Source organism: Barbus barbus (assembly GCF_936440315.1).
Source record: "Barbus barbus genome assembly, chromosome: 21".
Taxonomy (NCBI): Eukaryota; Metazoa; Chordata; class Actinopteri; order Cypriniformes; family Cyprinidae; genus Barbus; species Barbus barbus.
This window is the reverse complement of record NC_136749.1, coordinates 10,802,781-10,819,241: the sequence shown is the minus strand read 5'-3', so window position 1 is coordinate 10,819,241 and position 16,461 is coordinate 10,802,781. Positions and strand designations below refer to the sequence as shown.

The window sequence follows — 16,461 nt, the reverse complement described above, 5'->3', positions numbered from 1 at the left end:
TGTCACACTCACTTTTGCTCCCCTGGTTTCCAAAACGACGGAAAAAGCAGTCAGTGGTATGTTTCTGATCTACCCACCAAAGAGCCACAGAGAGGCCATAATGCTAGAGGTCACATGATCACAGGACAAACCCATAAAAAGTCCATTAAGCATGGAGGCCTAAGTGCTGTGTTGTTATCTAGTTGGCAGGTCTTACAAACAGAGGACCATGGGGTAGTTAGACTTAAAACAACCCGGAATCCCATTCCGGTTTCACCCACTTAAAGCATGACGCTCTCTGGTCAATGAAAAAAAAAATTCTCAGAGGTAAAGATTTTCTAGACCGAAAAATGTGTCTTAATTATCCTTTTTATTCGTTGTGTAGTTTCTTTTTGTCATTTTAGTCCCCGGCACGTAACAGGAGCTTCAGACTCAGATTATGAGGACAATCATCTTCAACTGACTAAAAGGCCACGTGGTGAATAACAACATTAAATCCCAATTTCTTCTTCTTTTATCTTATTAGCCTGTTTTTTTTTCCAAGCCGTTAAAGGTGTAGGTATTGACTGAATAAAACGTTTCTAAAACTATCTGGTACATCTGTGTGATCTCGAGTTATTTAATATCGTTAAGCGTGCGCATTCTTTAGGTTTAATTGTAATTATACTGTAATTTTACACGATTGTTCTTCAGCAGGTCGTTTCAGACAAACACTTGGGTAAAACGTTTTTATATATTAACTTTATTTCTGTTAATGATCAAAATAGTCAAGACACCCTATTCGAAGCAAAACTCTGCTGCGTCATGCTGAACTACGAGTGCTCTCAAATTATATTCAATTAATTGTTTGATTTAATTTTATTTTTCATGTGACAAATACGTACAGTAGGTTTAATGTGTTTTATTTAATAGTATGGACCTTGACACGAGCAGCAGGTGTGGTCGAAATAGCATATGTGTCCTACTACTTGGATTTTGAGTATGGTGTAATGTGGTTGTTAGGTTTAACTGCTTGAAATACAGCATGCCAACTGAGACCTCACTATCTGGATTTCCAGAACAGACAGGTTTGATAACTCAGAAATGATAGAATTAGCTGAGAAGTCCCGTGTGTATATCGTAAATAAACATGGGTCCATCGATCACTCGTTGCCTTATAATCATCCAAACAAGCTTGTTTGTTTTATTTCATTATTTTCACATATCGTTTCATTAAAAATCATTTATATAAATCATTTTATTTAGTAGCCTAATTGAGTACTAATATTAATAATCTTTGATATTTAAAAACTGGGACCAAACTTTTGTTTGAAAAAAAACAATTCTACAAAGTATTTTAGAAAGTTCTTTCATTGGCATTTTTTCCCCCAACACTTTATTTGCAAAGTTGTTTTTATTTGGGATAATTAATTTTTACATCAGTGGAATTTAAATGCATCTTATAACAGTATGGACATTAAAAAGAGTTCAATTAAAAATAGTTCATCTCTTTTCGCTGCGATATAGCCTATAACACACTAATAGTATTTCAGTCAAACTGTTTGGTTCCAGAGAAAGAGAATTATGCCTATGGCGCATGTTTGGACTTTGAATCATTATGTGCCAATAAAACAATTTCTTCCACATTTCATTAAAACATTAACTAAGGTAATGCGATCCTTGCTGGTAGACTAAAGCAGGAAAAGATGAATTGTAAAAATATATATTTTCTCTTTTTAATGGTTGGGCTTAACGTTTCATTTATTGGTGCATAATAAAGGTGGTTGGAGATATTTTATCAGCACTGAGAGTAAACAATGATTCCACATAACTCTGTTTCTGCTTCGAAGCATCGAAGTTGTGACATTTATGAAACATTTGCATTTATTTTAATACAGTGCTATTCCAGTCGAACAATAACCTGCAGAAAAACATCCAATCCAAATTAATTTTCAACTATTTATCTTCGATTAATATCATAGCTTATTTAAATATGATTTCATCTGAATTGTTTCGTAGCACAGGGTGAAGGTAATATATACATTGTTCTCAACGGCCTGCATTAAGGATTACTGCATTAATTCAATTTTTCGTGCATTATACAGATTTTTAATAATTAATGATATTAATAGACTATTATATTTGCTTGATTAATATGTACTTTAGATGGGTCTGGCCATAATCATTCCACAAGACCAATGCCGTGCAGTTTTTTTTTTAAAGATATTTCTGACCATTTTCAGTACCACACATTTAAAAAGATTTCTACGCATTATCTGATCATGTAAAACTGTATCAAACAGCGTCATACGAATAATTAATTGGAAAGTAATTCTGGCCATTGTAATTTCGAATTACTATCAATCCATTATTAATTAGCAGGCGACATCCGCAATATCAATGTTATACGTGTCTGAAATGTAGTGCAGGTGACATTAAATACATTTACACAAGCCCCTACTACTTTGTCTTCATTGGTTTTCGTGAGTGTATTTGTAGAACAAGATGAGTAAAAGTACCTCTTTGAGAATCTGAACCTGAAATTAAAAATATGTAGGCAGCTAAATTTGCATACATTTCACTCGGTTCCAGTCTTTTGCTCTGTTTTTGAGAATATATTAGAGCTTAGCCTCGCTGTATCTTTGTTAGTGGTTGAAACTGTTACACCAAGTCTTATTTCAGTCCATTGACATTACAGACACATTCACAGGTTTGTATTTATTTATTTGATTTTTTTTCCCTATCCATATATTGATTTAAATTTTCCTAAATCTTACTACCACAAACGTTATAGTAGTAATTTTTAAATAAACATCATGCTCTGTGAATTTGTAAATATAAAATAGCATAGCTACATTAAACACAGTTCGCCTGCTCACAGGGCTAAAGTAGCCTAATATAGTCTGAAAACAGTAAGTCTTTTAGGTAAAATCTTGAGGAAACTATTTATTTTGAATGTTGATGTAGCCTGTGAACGGTCGCCTCATCTATCTTCAAGGTAAATTTAGAAGTGCATTGAATCTCCTGGATATCCGTCTGTACACATGCCGACTTTGTCTTTTTCACAGCTCAGCTGTGAGAGGGTCGAACAACGCTGAACGTTAATAGCTCAAAAAACCTTAAAAAGATCAAATAGGGACTTGGCGCCTAACATGCCAGTGTTTGCACGCCAGCAGCGAGCTTATTTCCTGTGTACTCTGCTGGATAGTGCGCGTATACAAACGGCTAAAAAAGACCTGATTCTTCAACAGCACTCTAATTTATTGGTTTATCTTTTTTCTGTGCTCCAATAAACAGTTATGCTGTGTGTACATAACAACAGTAGGAATTAATCTAATGTTTAAAAAATGTAATCACCTTACTGGCTGATATTATTGAACATTAAAGTAACAGTTTCTGAGCTGTAAGGGACTCGGTGTGTCTCAGATAATGGTCAAAAATATTATTGACTGTATTTTAAAGAATCATTCCAAAATGAGCAATATGAAACCTACACATGTTTGTGTTTGAATTCATTAGCCTGCAATTCAATAAAAAAAAAAATATATATATATATATATAGGCTATATATATATATATACATACTATATATATATATTTATCAGCATTAAAAATATAAATTAAAATCTATTAAAATCTAAAAATATTTTTTTTTTTTACCATTTATATCACGTAACTACGGTAACATACGGTATCCTAGTATGGGCTACAATAGCCGCTCATCCTGTGTGCTAATTTCAGAAAAAAATAAAACTGATTTAAAATAAGATTGAAATAAATTTGATTGTGTATGCATCCTATTACACTATTATATAATCAAACTAATAATAGACTCCTAATAGGTAAGAATGATATTCATATTTAAATATTTAACGATTATTTATTATTATTATTTATACAAATAATACAAGCCTAAATATAAGCCTATACGTCTCTTTACTCTGTCGTCTTGCTATAATTCCAGCAGTGCCAGACCTCTACATCAGATAACCAAAGCTGTAATGAAAACATTGATCAAGAGACGTTCATGCTGAATCTGTGGCATCACAAGCAGTAGTATAATACCTTTGTGCTCCTGTTTACAATGCACCCGGAGATGTTGTTTCCTGCCAGACGGTTTAGCCTTCAATGACAACAAGGGCCCTAGCTAGACTGCAACTTTCAACTTGACCTTGGCCTCCAGCCGTGTGTAACTCATATGTAAACGAGTCTTGCCAAATTGTGGGCTGGATTTCTAACCGTATAGAGCAATAAACTGGTGGTCATTTTCATAAAGTGTGATTTGTTATTTGACAATTTCATGGGGCTCGAAATGGTCGATTGTATTACAGCGTTCACTGTGGCTGTGCAAAATTTTGTAGAGTAAAAAATATATAAAGAAAGAAAATAGCCACTTTAAGACTTTTTGGTTGCTTATTTAATTTTCACATCATCAAATGACTTGGAAGACAAGCAAATGTTTTTCTTTAAAAAAAAAAAAGCATAGGAATAGAAGGTGAGTTCGAAACGCCACAAGATATATATAAAGATATATATATAAGTTAAGCTGTCCGCGTTAGCTTTTTCATTACTGTTATCTGTCTTAATAATATGTAAAACAAATATATATATATTTACAAATGTGCAGTAATCTTACTGTTAAATTGTAGACTATACTTATAAAGGAGGGTGCGTAATATGTACCCGTCCCATTGCGCAATGGAATGGCACTTGGTTTCCTCGTCAGGATAAAGCTTATCGACAGAATCTTTATAGCTATTTTTGACCAAATCCCTCCACTTTGTTTCAGTTCAGTGCAGTATGCTTGTATTGCTAGATCGGCGTTATCTCCAGTTTAGACGTTTATCAGCCACTTTGCATGTCACGTGCCTTCGCTCGTCCAATAATAGTTGGAGCTTGACGCACAAGGGACGCATGGGTATCTGTTACTCCACTGATCCACTGCTTCCCTTTCAGTCTTCGGGAATTCTAAAAGAGCTGGTAGGCTCCATGTAGGGCGTGCTATGACAGCGTCTTTACTCCTCCATTCCCGCTGGATTGACCCGGTGATGTTTCTCTATGACAACGGCTTGGATGATATGAGCAAAAACATGGAAGGATTTGTGGGAGGCAATTTTGCTGCTAGCCAGTGCAGGAATCTTATTGCCCACCCGTCTTCTTTGGCCCCGAGCACAACCTACACGTCGAGTGAGGTGCCAGGATCGGGCATGGGGGAACCTGTCAAACAATGCAGTCCGTGTTCAGCCGTACAGAATTCTCCCAGTGCGTCTTTGCCATATGGATATTTTGGCGGCAGCTATTACCCGTGTAGGATGCCCAAGTCCTGCACGCAGCCCACCTCCTATGGGGATAAATACATGGACACGTCTGTTTCTGGAGAGGAGTTCCCTTCTCGTGCTAAGGAATTTGCCTTCTACCAGGGTTACTCGTCTGGCCCTTACCAGCCTGTACCGAGTTATCTTGACGTGCCAGTCGTACCTGCGCTGAGCACCCCTGCGGAACCCAGACACGAGTCTCTTCTGCCTGTTGAAACGTACCAGCCCTGGGCAATCACGAATGGATGGAACAGTCCGGTCTACTGCCCTAAAGACCAAACGCAGTCAAACAGCTTATGGAAATCGTCTATTCAAGGTAAACATGTTGTATTTCTGCTTTATTAGCTGGGGGAAAAAATAGCAAGCGATAGGCTATTTAAAAACGAAGGAGCTAACAAGAAATTCCTCGTCACCACTTTTCATGATTGCAAATAGTTTTTATGTTAATATTTCACTCGACGTTTAGGTGTTTTCTTCTGTTGCGCTGCTTTGAAGACACGTTGTGTTTGTATTTTCTGGTTTATTATTTGACATTTCTGACATGAACATTTATTCTGATTACGTTTTTGCAATTGCAACCAACCTTATTTTGTTTTGTTTTTCTGACCCCTAGATACTGTGTCGGGTACCGATGGAGCCTCGGTGCGTCGAGGGAGAAAGAAGCGGGTTCCATACACCAAGGTTCAATTGAAGGAACTAGAACGAGAATATGCCACAAATAAGTTCATTACTAAGGACAAACGAAGAAGGATATCTGCTCACACAAACCTGACCGAGCGACAAGTGACCATTTGGTTTCAAAACAGGCGGGTGAAAGAGAAGAAAGTGGTCACCAAGTACAAGGGCATCAGTTAAGGTCTGAAAGAATTAAAAACTGAAATACCAAAGGGGTATAAATGGAAGGACCTTCAACATTATTTATTCTGAAATCCATTCCATCATCTGTTCCACGTCAAGAGACTATGCGGAGATGCGCAGGAGGGAAAATATATATTTGACTTCCCTGTGTACATATTGCCAAGACACTGACACTGATAAAAGCCGAAGATACTGAAGACATATTCACCACTTGATTTTTTTATTCGTTTTAATCTATAATGTATTTGCCAAAGACGTGGGAGGAATGTAAAATACACTTTCAACAAAGAAAATCAGTGAAGCTAAACAGACGAAACCATGGCAATTCGTGTATTTTTTATTTCTACACATCAAAAACAACTGTAGCCTAGACTGTGGATTTGCATGCTATGCGCTAACTGTACAGTAAATTACCCCAAGTCGTGACAGATTTTTGTTTTGAGCTTTTATTTTATATTTAGCCTACCCCATACGCACATTTGTAAATAGCCAAAATCGCTTCCAGTCACCTGCAAAATATACAAATTCATTCATGTGTTCTTGCAGACAGTATGCAAATAAAACTCCCCATATTAAATGATGTGCTATCATATTTGTATCTTTATAATTATTACGAATGTCAACATTCTGCCAAAATGTTTAATACGAATGCATAAACAATAGCTACAAATGTGTATCGCAAATTATCAGTTTTAATGTTTTCAACTTCCAGAAAAGAATGAGTAAAATTGAAGGATATCAGCTGCTGATTCGAATGGGGTGAATAATGGCTGTGATATTATTGTCTAGAGCCAAATCACTAATGAGAAGTTAAAAGTGATTTTTTTTTTGTCCCAGAACAAATGTTCTACAAGAACCATTTTCCATGGGCGTAATGGTGCTGCCATCTAGTGGCACAAATATGTATTTGCCTTGACTTCCCGCAGATGGTTCATTGTTCCGCATAAAAGCATTTGAGGAAAAAACATCTGAAATCTAAGAATACGAGATTTATGTGTTTGCGTTAATAAATAGCAAAGCACTTAAACGTTTGTATAATAATCTGTTTTGCGTATTCTCAGTTACAACGATGACTTCAAAATCCAAAAGCAGGTAAAATGGGGATAATATCACTTTTTTATTTATTTTGTAAATGAACCTACTTGAATCTGAATCATACAGTCAAAAATAAAAATTCGAACGAGAAAAAGGTGAGTGAAAGACAGAGGAACGATGCAGTCCGATATTAGTGGGTTTTTTTTCTTATCCGATCTTAATTAAACCATGCGTAATATAGCCTACCCACGACCTAAATACAGTTAAAACAGCCCCAGTTTAGCTTTTAGAGTATAGGCTAACTGCTCTCGATCTAAAGTGTGTTTTGCCATGTAATTGTCATGTTGTGCCCATGCCTTTCCGAAACAAAATTACAAAACAATATTTCAACATTTTCCTTCTTTCAAATTTCAGCAAGCATTTGAAAATGAAACAAAATATGTAAATTGCATTAAAAAGCCTTGCTGAAATAAATAATAACCTAAAAACTGACACCTGAAATAAAGAAAAAACCTTTACAAAAACAGAAAACTAATAAACAGACGTAGAAGTCATTCCAATAAAGTGTGTGAAGGGAATTAATATATTATTTGTTTAGAAACTTTGGAATATTATTATAGTTTATTATAGTTTACTTACCCAACAAATGCATTTTCGAATACATAGGCCTACTTACCAGTTAAATACAGTTAAATCCAAACCCAATGCCACTAAGATATCAGTTGGCTAGTTTTAAGAATAGAATAAACACTAGCACCAGAAATCACCAGAAATTAAATACAATTCTATGAACTAATTCAGATTATTTTTATTAGGCTACTTGGCTTTTTTTTTTTTGCATTTGCGAAATGAATCAAGCCACATCGTGTAAAGTTTCGCCACCAATATTTTTAATCTGAAAATCGCTAACAGCAGTTAATTTCTATAGTTTACGTTTTTTAAAGAATCAGAAAGATGTCGTTTTCATCAACTTCTTGTGCTTGTCACAGAGCTGATACAATTGCATTTCAAATAAGATGATACATTTTAACCTTTACTGTTTCAATTGCCCATTGATTCTATTCTATTTATAGCCTACTATTCTAACCTACAAATGCATAAAATAACAAAACCTTTACATTTAGAGAGAATTTGCACCAGTAATTCATAATTCGTTTGTCACTGCTGAATAGTCACAAATAAATGATCTCTCTGTGGGATGTGAAGGCAGCCTATGAGCTGTGGTCTCGAAAAACGTCTTGAGTAGACGGAAAATGTGGAGAGAAGCATAATGGACTGGATTCGCTGTTGGCGTTTCAACAAGCATTTTAATTTGGACTGTGCTGCCACCCAAAGGCATTAAATGAAATGGCATTTTAGTAAACCAGAGGTTCTCAGTGTTTGAGAGGGTCTGTGCAAAACTACATTTAGATACTTTTGAGTATTTTTGAGGGTAGCCTATACCATTTTTACATGTTATAAAATTTTACTTATCGGTAAAATGAAATATGTGATGTTTATACGCTCTCGGATATGTACATTTATATCCAAACATAGCCTATAATGTAGCATGATCCCCGATCACAAGGGAGATATGAAACAGTAATATGCTATTGTTGCCTCCTTATTTTTCCGCAATAAAAAGCAACAACGACAACAAATCCATTGCCATTTTTTTTCATTGCTCATACGAAAAACAACATTTTAACATTAGGTGCTCGTCTCTAAATACTTTTATAATTAGTGCAGGCCTACTGGAGAAATAACTAGAATGTTTATAAATGAACTATAGACTGCATTCTCGTACATACAGTCTGATTTTATATAGGCTAGCCTACTCAAATTAGTATTTCATTCATTTTATCAGACTGATTAACTCTTTGTGCACACAATTTGTATAAATTGTAGTTTAAAACTTTTTTGTTTTTGTTTGCAGACGCAAATGTTCTAGGGTTTTTACTTAAAACAGATTAAACGCCATAATCTCCTTTCTTAGATACTATTGAACATTATAATTTATTCAACACGCGTTTTACAATTAATATTTAGATTATTATCATGTCTAAAACTAAATGAGACGAAAGCGTTCTATAAAAGTGTTTAAACAGTTACTTTTTCGCCCTGTCTATTTTATGGCATTTATTGCCCAGTGAAGGACGCACAAAGCCGTTCGTATCAACAGTTATTTTTGGGAATATTGTTTTCTATATTTTAAGATTTATATTTATATTTATATCTAAACTTACCTAGCTACTAATAAACGGTTGCAGGGTTAAAAACGTACAAAGACACATGCCTTGTCCAAACCTACATTTTCAAAGAGCCTTTATGGCAGCATCGTACCTTATTTCTATAGTAAAAAAAAAATTATGAAAAGCGCTCAACTGCACTGCGACAAAATGCAGTGAAAAGACAATCTGTGCTAATTAAATGCACCAAAGCGTATAAAGCCACTCGACAGTAATATCCCATTTTCACATCAAACTGACATTGTCTTTTCTTTAATTAATCACAAGCAAATGTCTTCTATAAAAGTGCTTTTTCAAGCAAATTCTAATGCAATGCAATGCATTCTTTTTGTTACGATCATGATTTAAAATTATTTTGTTATAAAACGGCACGTTTCGCCTATATTTCTAAATGAAATTAAAGTGTTATTTCTATTTGCAACAATAATACGTTTCTAGACGTCACTGAAGAACATCTATAATTCAGTTATTCCAATCAAAGGTCTTTGCTATTTAATTATATGGAATTGAAATTGTTGTTGAATCAACTGTCAAAGTCAAATAGAATTATTAATAATTACGACAACTGAACGTATTACAATTTCAGGTGAAAAGTTTGGAGGTGAAAAAAAATCCAAAGCCACAGCTTTTCAAAGTAGACTGAAAAAGGCATCTAACACAGAACAAATTTAATTTGTTCTTAGTAGTATGTAGCCTATGAAGTGATGACAAATTGGCTTGGACTGTACCAATTACTGTGCTTCTCAAGAAAGAAGTGCTAACTTGAGCCTGTGCGAAAAGTTATCAGTCATTTGCCTGATTCCCTGATTCGGGTGAGTCGAAAACAATCCTACAGAAAATGCCAAAGTTTCGTGCTATATTACAATTACTAGTGGAAACCCTTAAACCTCATCCGGGGGGCTGTTTGGGCTATTTGTAAACAATCACTTACACAAGTGACCTCACCCTTCCACGAACTTGAGGTCTTGTTCTCAAACTCTTAAACATGCCAAAACTAAATGCAAAGTTTAATCTGTTTCTTCGTAGAGTCACGTGGAGTCAGACGTAGACCAGGTCAGCATCGCTACACTGAACAACATCTTCTATTATGACCTCCAAATAATAGACATAGTTACTGACCGAAACATGCATGGACCTTCTATCTACACTCGTATTCGATCTTATGGTTTTAAACCTAAGATGTGTTAAAAAACATAATTCTCACCCGATACAACGCACGGGGCCGTTGTCTCTCTTAATATAGCCTACTTGTTACCCGTGACTTCAGGTCTCATTGAAGTTCACGAATTCCAAGTAGGTGGCGTCTCATGATCACTCTCCGACGGCCATGGCTTGTCTGAGCTGACAATGGCTGGAGGAAGATACCAAGAGCACCATAAAACCACGTCTGTCCTAGACTGGTTTTAGTTTTCATCGCCTCCCAGCGCAAGATTACTCATTAAAAGCCTTAATATTGACAATATTGACAAAGGAAATGTAAAACAACCCCCAAAACAGCGCGTTTTCGTTGTTGAACATGGCAACCGATAATTAGGACGATTTTACAGCATATTCCTGTTAGATTTTGTTGGCAACCTTCTTTTTTTAATATACTCTCTTTTTTCTTTCGTTATAAATGTTAGCATTTGAGAATTTCGGCTATTGTTCATGGTTTAATTCAATGTAATTCTGCGGGGGCCACAGCAAGTTTATGGGCCTCAACTGTGTTTTCAAGCCGCTCCACTCCATGACTCTGCAATACCTCCTTTGTCTTGGCTAAAATACTTTTTGGCAAGCGAAAAAATGTTTTAGCAATTTTGCCCATGAGAATGCAAATTTACCATTAAACTGTCTTATTTAATGTATAATATATATGTGGGGGGGCAACTTTGGGGGCAACAATGTTTGACTCAAATGGAGCTCCAAATAAGAGAGGCTTGTTTAAAGTCATGAAAGAAGTGTACTATATTCATATTCTGTAATTAATTAAATGAGTTTGTTCTCATACTAACATTACAACACATATACTAAAACTACCCAAATCGTATATTAACGCAATTATCTGTGAGCGCCTTGTGTAAAATTATTTTTTTATTTTGTGCTGTAAAATTTATTTGTGACCACACTTCAAACTGTGGTTCTGTGTTTTATTTTTTTAACATTAACATTTTTTATTTAACACACAGGCAAACAACGTTTTCAAACAAACTATGAATAAAAATGTACTGTATTCTTACGCCAATTGGTCGAAGGGTAGGCTATTCCACGTTTAAAATAATTCCGAACTGATTATCGTGAAATAAAGGCAAATAAATAAGGCCAGAAACGTAAGTCTATTTCAGTTTCAATACATGCACGACCATAACACTGCGTTCGAGTCAGTTTATTAGCCTACATGCAACTATATCAATGAACAAAGAGCATCACTTGCGAATTCAAATTGCAAGTATACATCACAGCAAAAAACCCTCTTGTGTTTCTTCCTGGCAACTTAATTTTTAAGAGCGTAGGCTACAGCGAGAAAAAGGAGGGAGAGTTACAGCGACATGTTTGAGACTTAATAGAACAAATCCATAAACATCAGAAGCCCTGGTAATGTTACTAAGGCGCGTTGGCTGTTAAGCATGCGGATGGGTTTCTCCAGCAATCCAAAGTGTCAACATAACCAACCGTGGTCCACAGCAAGCGCACGTTCATCAATGAAAAGTATCGCTCACTCCTCGACTTGAACATTTGCACATGCTGGCATACAATATTCTAAGAGGTACATGTCAATTTCTGCCCTTGGTCACATGACTGTCGCTCTCTGGAATGGATGGAGATGGATCTCCACGTCAGCTCACGTCTCAAAATTTCTGCTCTGCGGATCTGCTTCAAAGCCACTGAAGCTGAAGCAGCTCTGTACTACGATGCGAGGCAGTACTATGGTTGTGGCGTGCCCAACCAAGTGTCATGATGGATTTTGATGAGCGGGTAACCGTTGGGTCTAACATGTATTTGCCCGGCTGTGCTTATTACGTGTCTGGAACGGAATTTTCCAGCCTTCCTCCTTTTCTGCCCCAGACCCCGTCTTCGTGCCCCATGACATACTCATACTCCACGTCCAGTTTGCCACAAGTTCAGAGCGTTAGAGAGGTATCTTTCAGGGACTATGCCATTGACACGTCCAGTAAGTGGCACTCCAGGGGCAATCTGCCACACTGCTACGCGACCGAAGACATGGTGCACAGGGACTGCCTGTCCAATCCTGGAACTTTGGGGGACATGCTATCGAAAAATAACTCGGTTCTTTACCACTCCAACACGAGCCACACGTCCAACGTGTATGGCAGCGTAGGGAGGAACGGAGTGCTTCCCCAAGTGTTTGACCAGTTTTTCGAGACCGCGTACGGGAACGTGGAAAATCAGCCGAGCGAGCAGCCGGTGGACAGAGCAACCGGCAAAGCGCCTCCACCCGCGGAAACAGGCAGCGACAGTTGTCGGGGAACGGAGGAGACAGATCGCTGCGAAGAGACGAGCAGCCCGGAGCCATCTTCCGGTAACAACGAGGAGAAATTCAGCGGCAGCAGTAGTACGTACTAAAGCAATTGTGTGAGAAAGTTTCTGATGTAACGTGCTGTTGTTAAAGGTTTTATATGCTGTTTTATAAGCATATAAGGTTTATAGAGGGCCCTGCATATTTACCCTAACAAAACTTTGTTATAAACGCGTGATCACGTGCTCGAAATTGAAATTGGCCGTGAATGATAGGCCATTTCCTTTTGAGTCTTCAAAAGTGTGCATTCCAGGCTTCATTACAGTTTGGGCTTTTTGTTAATGCAAAGTTATTTAAGAGATAATAGAAATCCTTAGCTTATTTATCGCCTTTGAATGCATGTTGTACAACAGGGAATTTACAGAACATTTCAATTCTTAGGTAGCCTATTGTTCTGGTGTTTTTCGTAAATATCAACTGATAAATCTTTTAATGTGGTTATTTATTTATTTCTCTTTTGTGGTCAATGAAAAGTAACGCATGTTAAATTTTAGTCTTTATTAAAGGTTTCTCATTATCAAACGACCCTGGACGAGTATGCGGTAGAACTCGATATGTCATTAATTTAGGGCTAATTCTATAATGTGTTATTACTGATTTATCGTTTAATTTGTATAATTAGATTTAGAGACCGGCTACAATTTGTGCAAAATTTTGGAAAACGGTAATTGGGTGTATTAACTATTCAGTTGTCTCTGCTGTATTCATTAATAAGATGGTATATTATGGAATAATATTAAGTTAAAGTCAGATACTGACAGTCTTTCTTCCTTACATTTCAGATGGGCAGAAGACACGGAAAAAGAGGTGTCCTTACACAAAATATCAGCTCAGAGAGCTGGAGAGAGAATTTTTCTTCAGTGTTTACATCAACAAAGAAAAAAGGCTACAGCTTTCCAGAATGCTCAACCTCACCGACCGTCAAGTAAAAATATGGTTTCAAAACAGAAGAATGAAAGAAAAAAAACTAAACAGAGACCGCTTGCAGTATTACACCACGAACCCTTTGCTTTAGATCATCTTGTTGAGAAATCATTTAGGCGAGGTGGTTCATTTCAAGTTCGTGGATGCACAGAGGCTGCTGAGAGGCGAGATGTGACCTTCATTCCTCTGAGAGACTTTTTCATCGACATAAACATACATTTATATTCTCAGTAATCTCTACCGTTTGAAATTAAAACTATTATTATTATTATAGGCTATTGTTGTTGTTGTTGTTATTACTGGTATTGTCATTTGTTATTATAATTTTTTTCAATTGTACTTGTTAAATGACTATTCAGTTTACAGGGATTTTATTTGTGCTATTACTATTATATGACCAAGCTGTACTTTTCGCATATGTCATAGCTATATAGGCTATTCTTGAAATCTATTTTGCTGGAGAAAAAAAATAATACAAATTGGGGAGAGCGAGATATAAATAGCCTACTAATGAAAAAGAAGGTGGGTTTTAATCTGTTAAATACTCCTACTTGTGGTTTAGGCTATTATTAGACTTTGTTTCATTGAGTAACGCGCATTTCATGAATATAACCTAAGCTTATTAAGAACTAAATGCATCATGCGCGCTATATTCTCATATATATATATGGACTGTAAGTGCATATTTGATATTAGGTGTCTTCACTGCGCATTTTCCAGTCAAATCGGGTGATCTAAGTGTGTTGAGAAATGTCCCAAAGCAGAGAGAAATTCGTATTTATTTTGAACGGACATTGGGCATAAGGCAAAAGCAATAACTGAACCAGCATGGACACTGCTCGAGTCCTCTGAAACCCCAAACCTGAATTGTATTTTCTTTTTGATCTCTGTGTTTCCCCACGTTTTCTCTACAACGCGTGAAACTATATATCGATGTTGCAGGAGCTCATTCATGTTCATGATAACCTCTCATGTTTATAACATCTCTTCAGTGTTATATAAATCAGTCTCTTGAAATATCTTGTGTTTTCTCTCTTTTTCCTGGAGCAGGATCAAATGTTTGATGGATTTTGCGTTATACTGCCTCCACGCTTTTCTTTGATTCAAGGATCAAGTGTTTGCAGTTATTAATGCCTAGTATCCATTACGGAACTGCCCAAAACATGGCTGTGTATGTCTCCATGAATCAAACGGCCTTTCAACAAATGGTTCTGTGTCGACCTTCCAGATAAGTCTTTATGTTATATTGCTATTTTGAGAGTGACATGTAGCATCGATACAAACATTTCTTGAGAATTAAACTCTAAGGAAACATGAAAAAAGGCAATGAAAAGTCTCTTGTTGCTTCACATAATTTTACAGTTTCCCTGCATCAATATATCAATGATCCACTTCGTGAGGATCACAAATCTGATATGGCTTATGCCACTCTTAAGTCTTATAAAAAAGGTCGACCATAAGATAATAACGACTGTTTTACGTGATGACCCTGACGGTTTGCGCATCCTTTGAGGCTCGATGGAATTTCGCCCTAATTAGGGCACATCCCCCCGTTGCTGCAGCAACTCGGTCATAAAACCCGTCTTAGTCTGGAGCATTTGTAGAATTGGAGTGAGGTGCCATAAACCGTCTGAGAACCAAGGTTATTAACTGCGACTAAGAGCTAGAAAACAACGGCTGGAACCATTGAAAGCTTGTGTTCACGGACTTTTCCGCCATCATTTGTCTCAGTGTCCCACCATGGCACCACGGCTGGATTGCTCACTATTTCGCTCTTTCGACGATATATTTCTTGTCCACTGGGTGGCGCACTTTAGATCAATGTCATTGCCGGGTATCTAAAATCCAAAGCTGAAACATGTTTACTTTGTGTACGGGCAAAGGACAACGTCTTCGTGAACTATACAAGGCACTGTTTCAGGTAAATAGCCAAGCTGCCTTTCGGAGAATTTTGTTAGCATTGTATTAATTTATTATAATATTTAGATGATAATAGGCTAACATGTTCAAAACGTAGCCTGCAAGTAAGGTTCGCTTAATGATAAAAACCTTTTCATTTAAAAAGTAGTACCACTTCTAATAGTTTTATTAGTCTCAAGAGTATTTGTTTGTTCCAATTTGACAAACTGACCAGAGATTAATTTTTTTTTTTTAAAGAAATTGTAAGAAATTGGATACATGATTCTTGGCTTATGTTACAGATTTACAATTTTGCATTTTATTTGTATTGTTCTCAAATGTTTTCAACGCCATATAAAATCAAGAGGTCTTCAGCAAATTGTTGTGATGCGTTAAATGAAAAACAAAAGGATTTTAAACTTTATTGGCTAATTAAAATTCGAAGGACTTTTAAAACAATAGCTACCCGTCTTAAGCCCCTTTGATTTCTTAATGCAGAAAGTACAAATAAATGTTTTCCAATTATTAAAATTAATCTGTCAACGTAGCCGAAAAGATACATTTCAAAGAATAATTTCTCAATTGCCCATTTTTTCCCTTTAACAGGCTACATTTCAGACGCGTGATAAGAACTTCTTTATTGTCATTAATCGGCTACAGTAAAAGCTTCCACTAGACAGAGTGAATCAAAACATGATTATTGGAGCAGGGACAACTTGACTATAAAGAC

The 16,461-nt window shown here is 36.3% G+C and overlaps 1 protein-coding gene and 1 pseudogene across 2 annotated transcripts; both read left to right on the top strand.

Moving 5' to 3' along the window:
* The first annotated feature begins 4,918 nt into the window (after positions 1-4,918).
* On the top strand, positions 4,919-7,294 carry LOC306887027 (homeobox protein Hox-A13b). The gene is made up of 2 exons (XM_079444487.1): positions 4,919-5,589; positions 5,887-7,294. Exons 1-2 carry the CDS (start codon positions 4,962-4,964, stop codon positions 6,126-6,128), a joined length of 870 nt encoding a protein of 289 aa, XP_079300613.1. The 5' UTR covers positions 4,919-4,961; the 3' UTR covers positions 6,129-7,294.
* A 4,890-nt stretch (positions 7,295-12,184) lies between these two features.
* LOC306887568 (homeobox protein Hox-A11b-like) lies at positions 12,185-13,923 on the top strand (annotated as a pseudogene). Its single transcript has 2 exons — positions 12,185-12,944; positions 13,691-13,923. The product of its transcript is annotated as a homeobox protein Hox-A11b-like (transcript).
* The last annotated feature ends 2,538 nt before the right edge of the window (positions 13,924-16,461 follow it).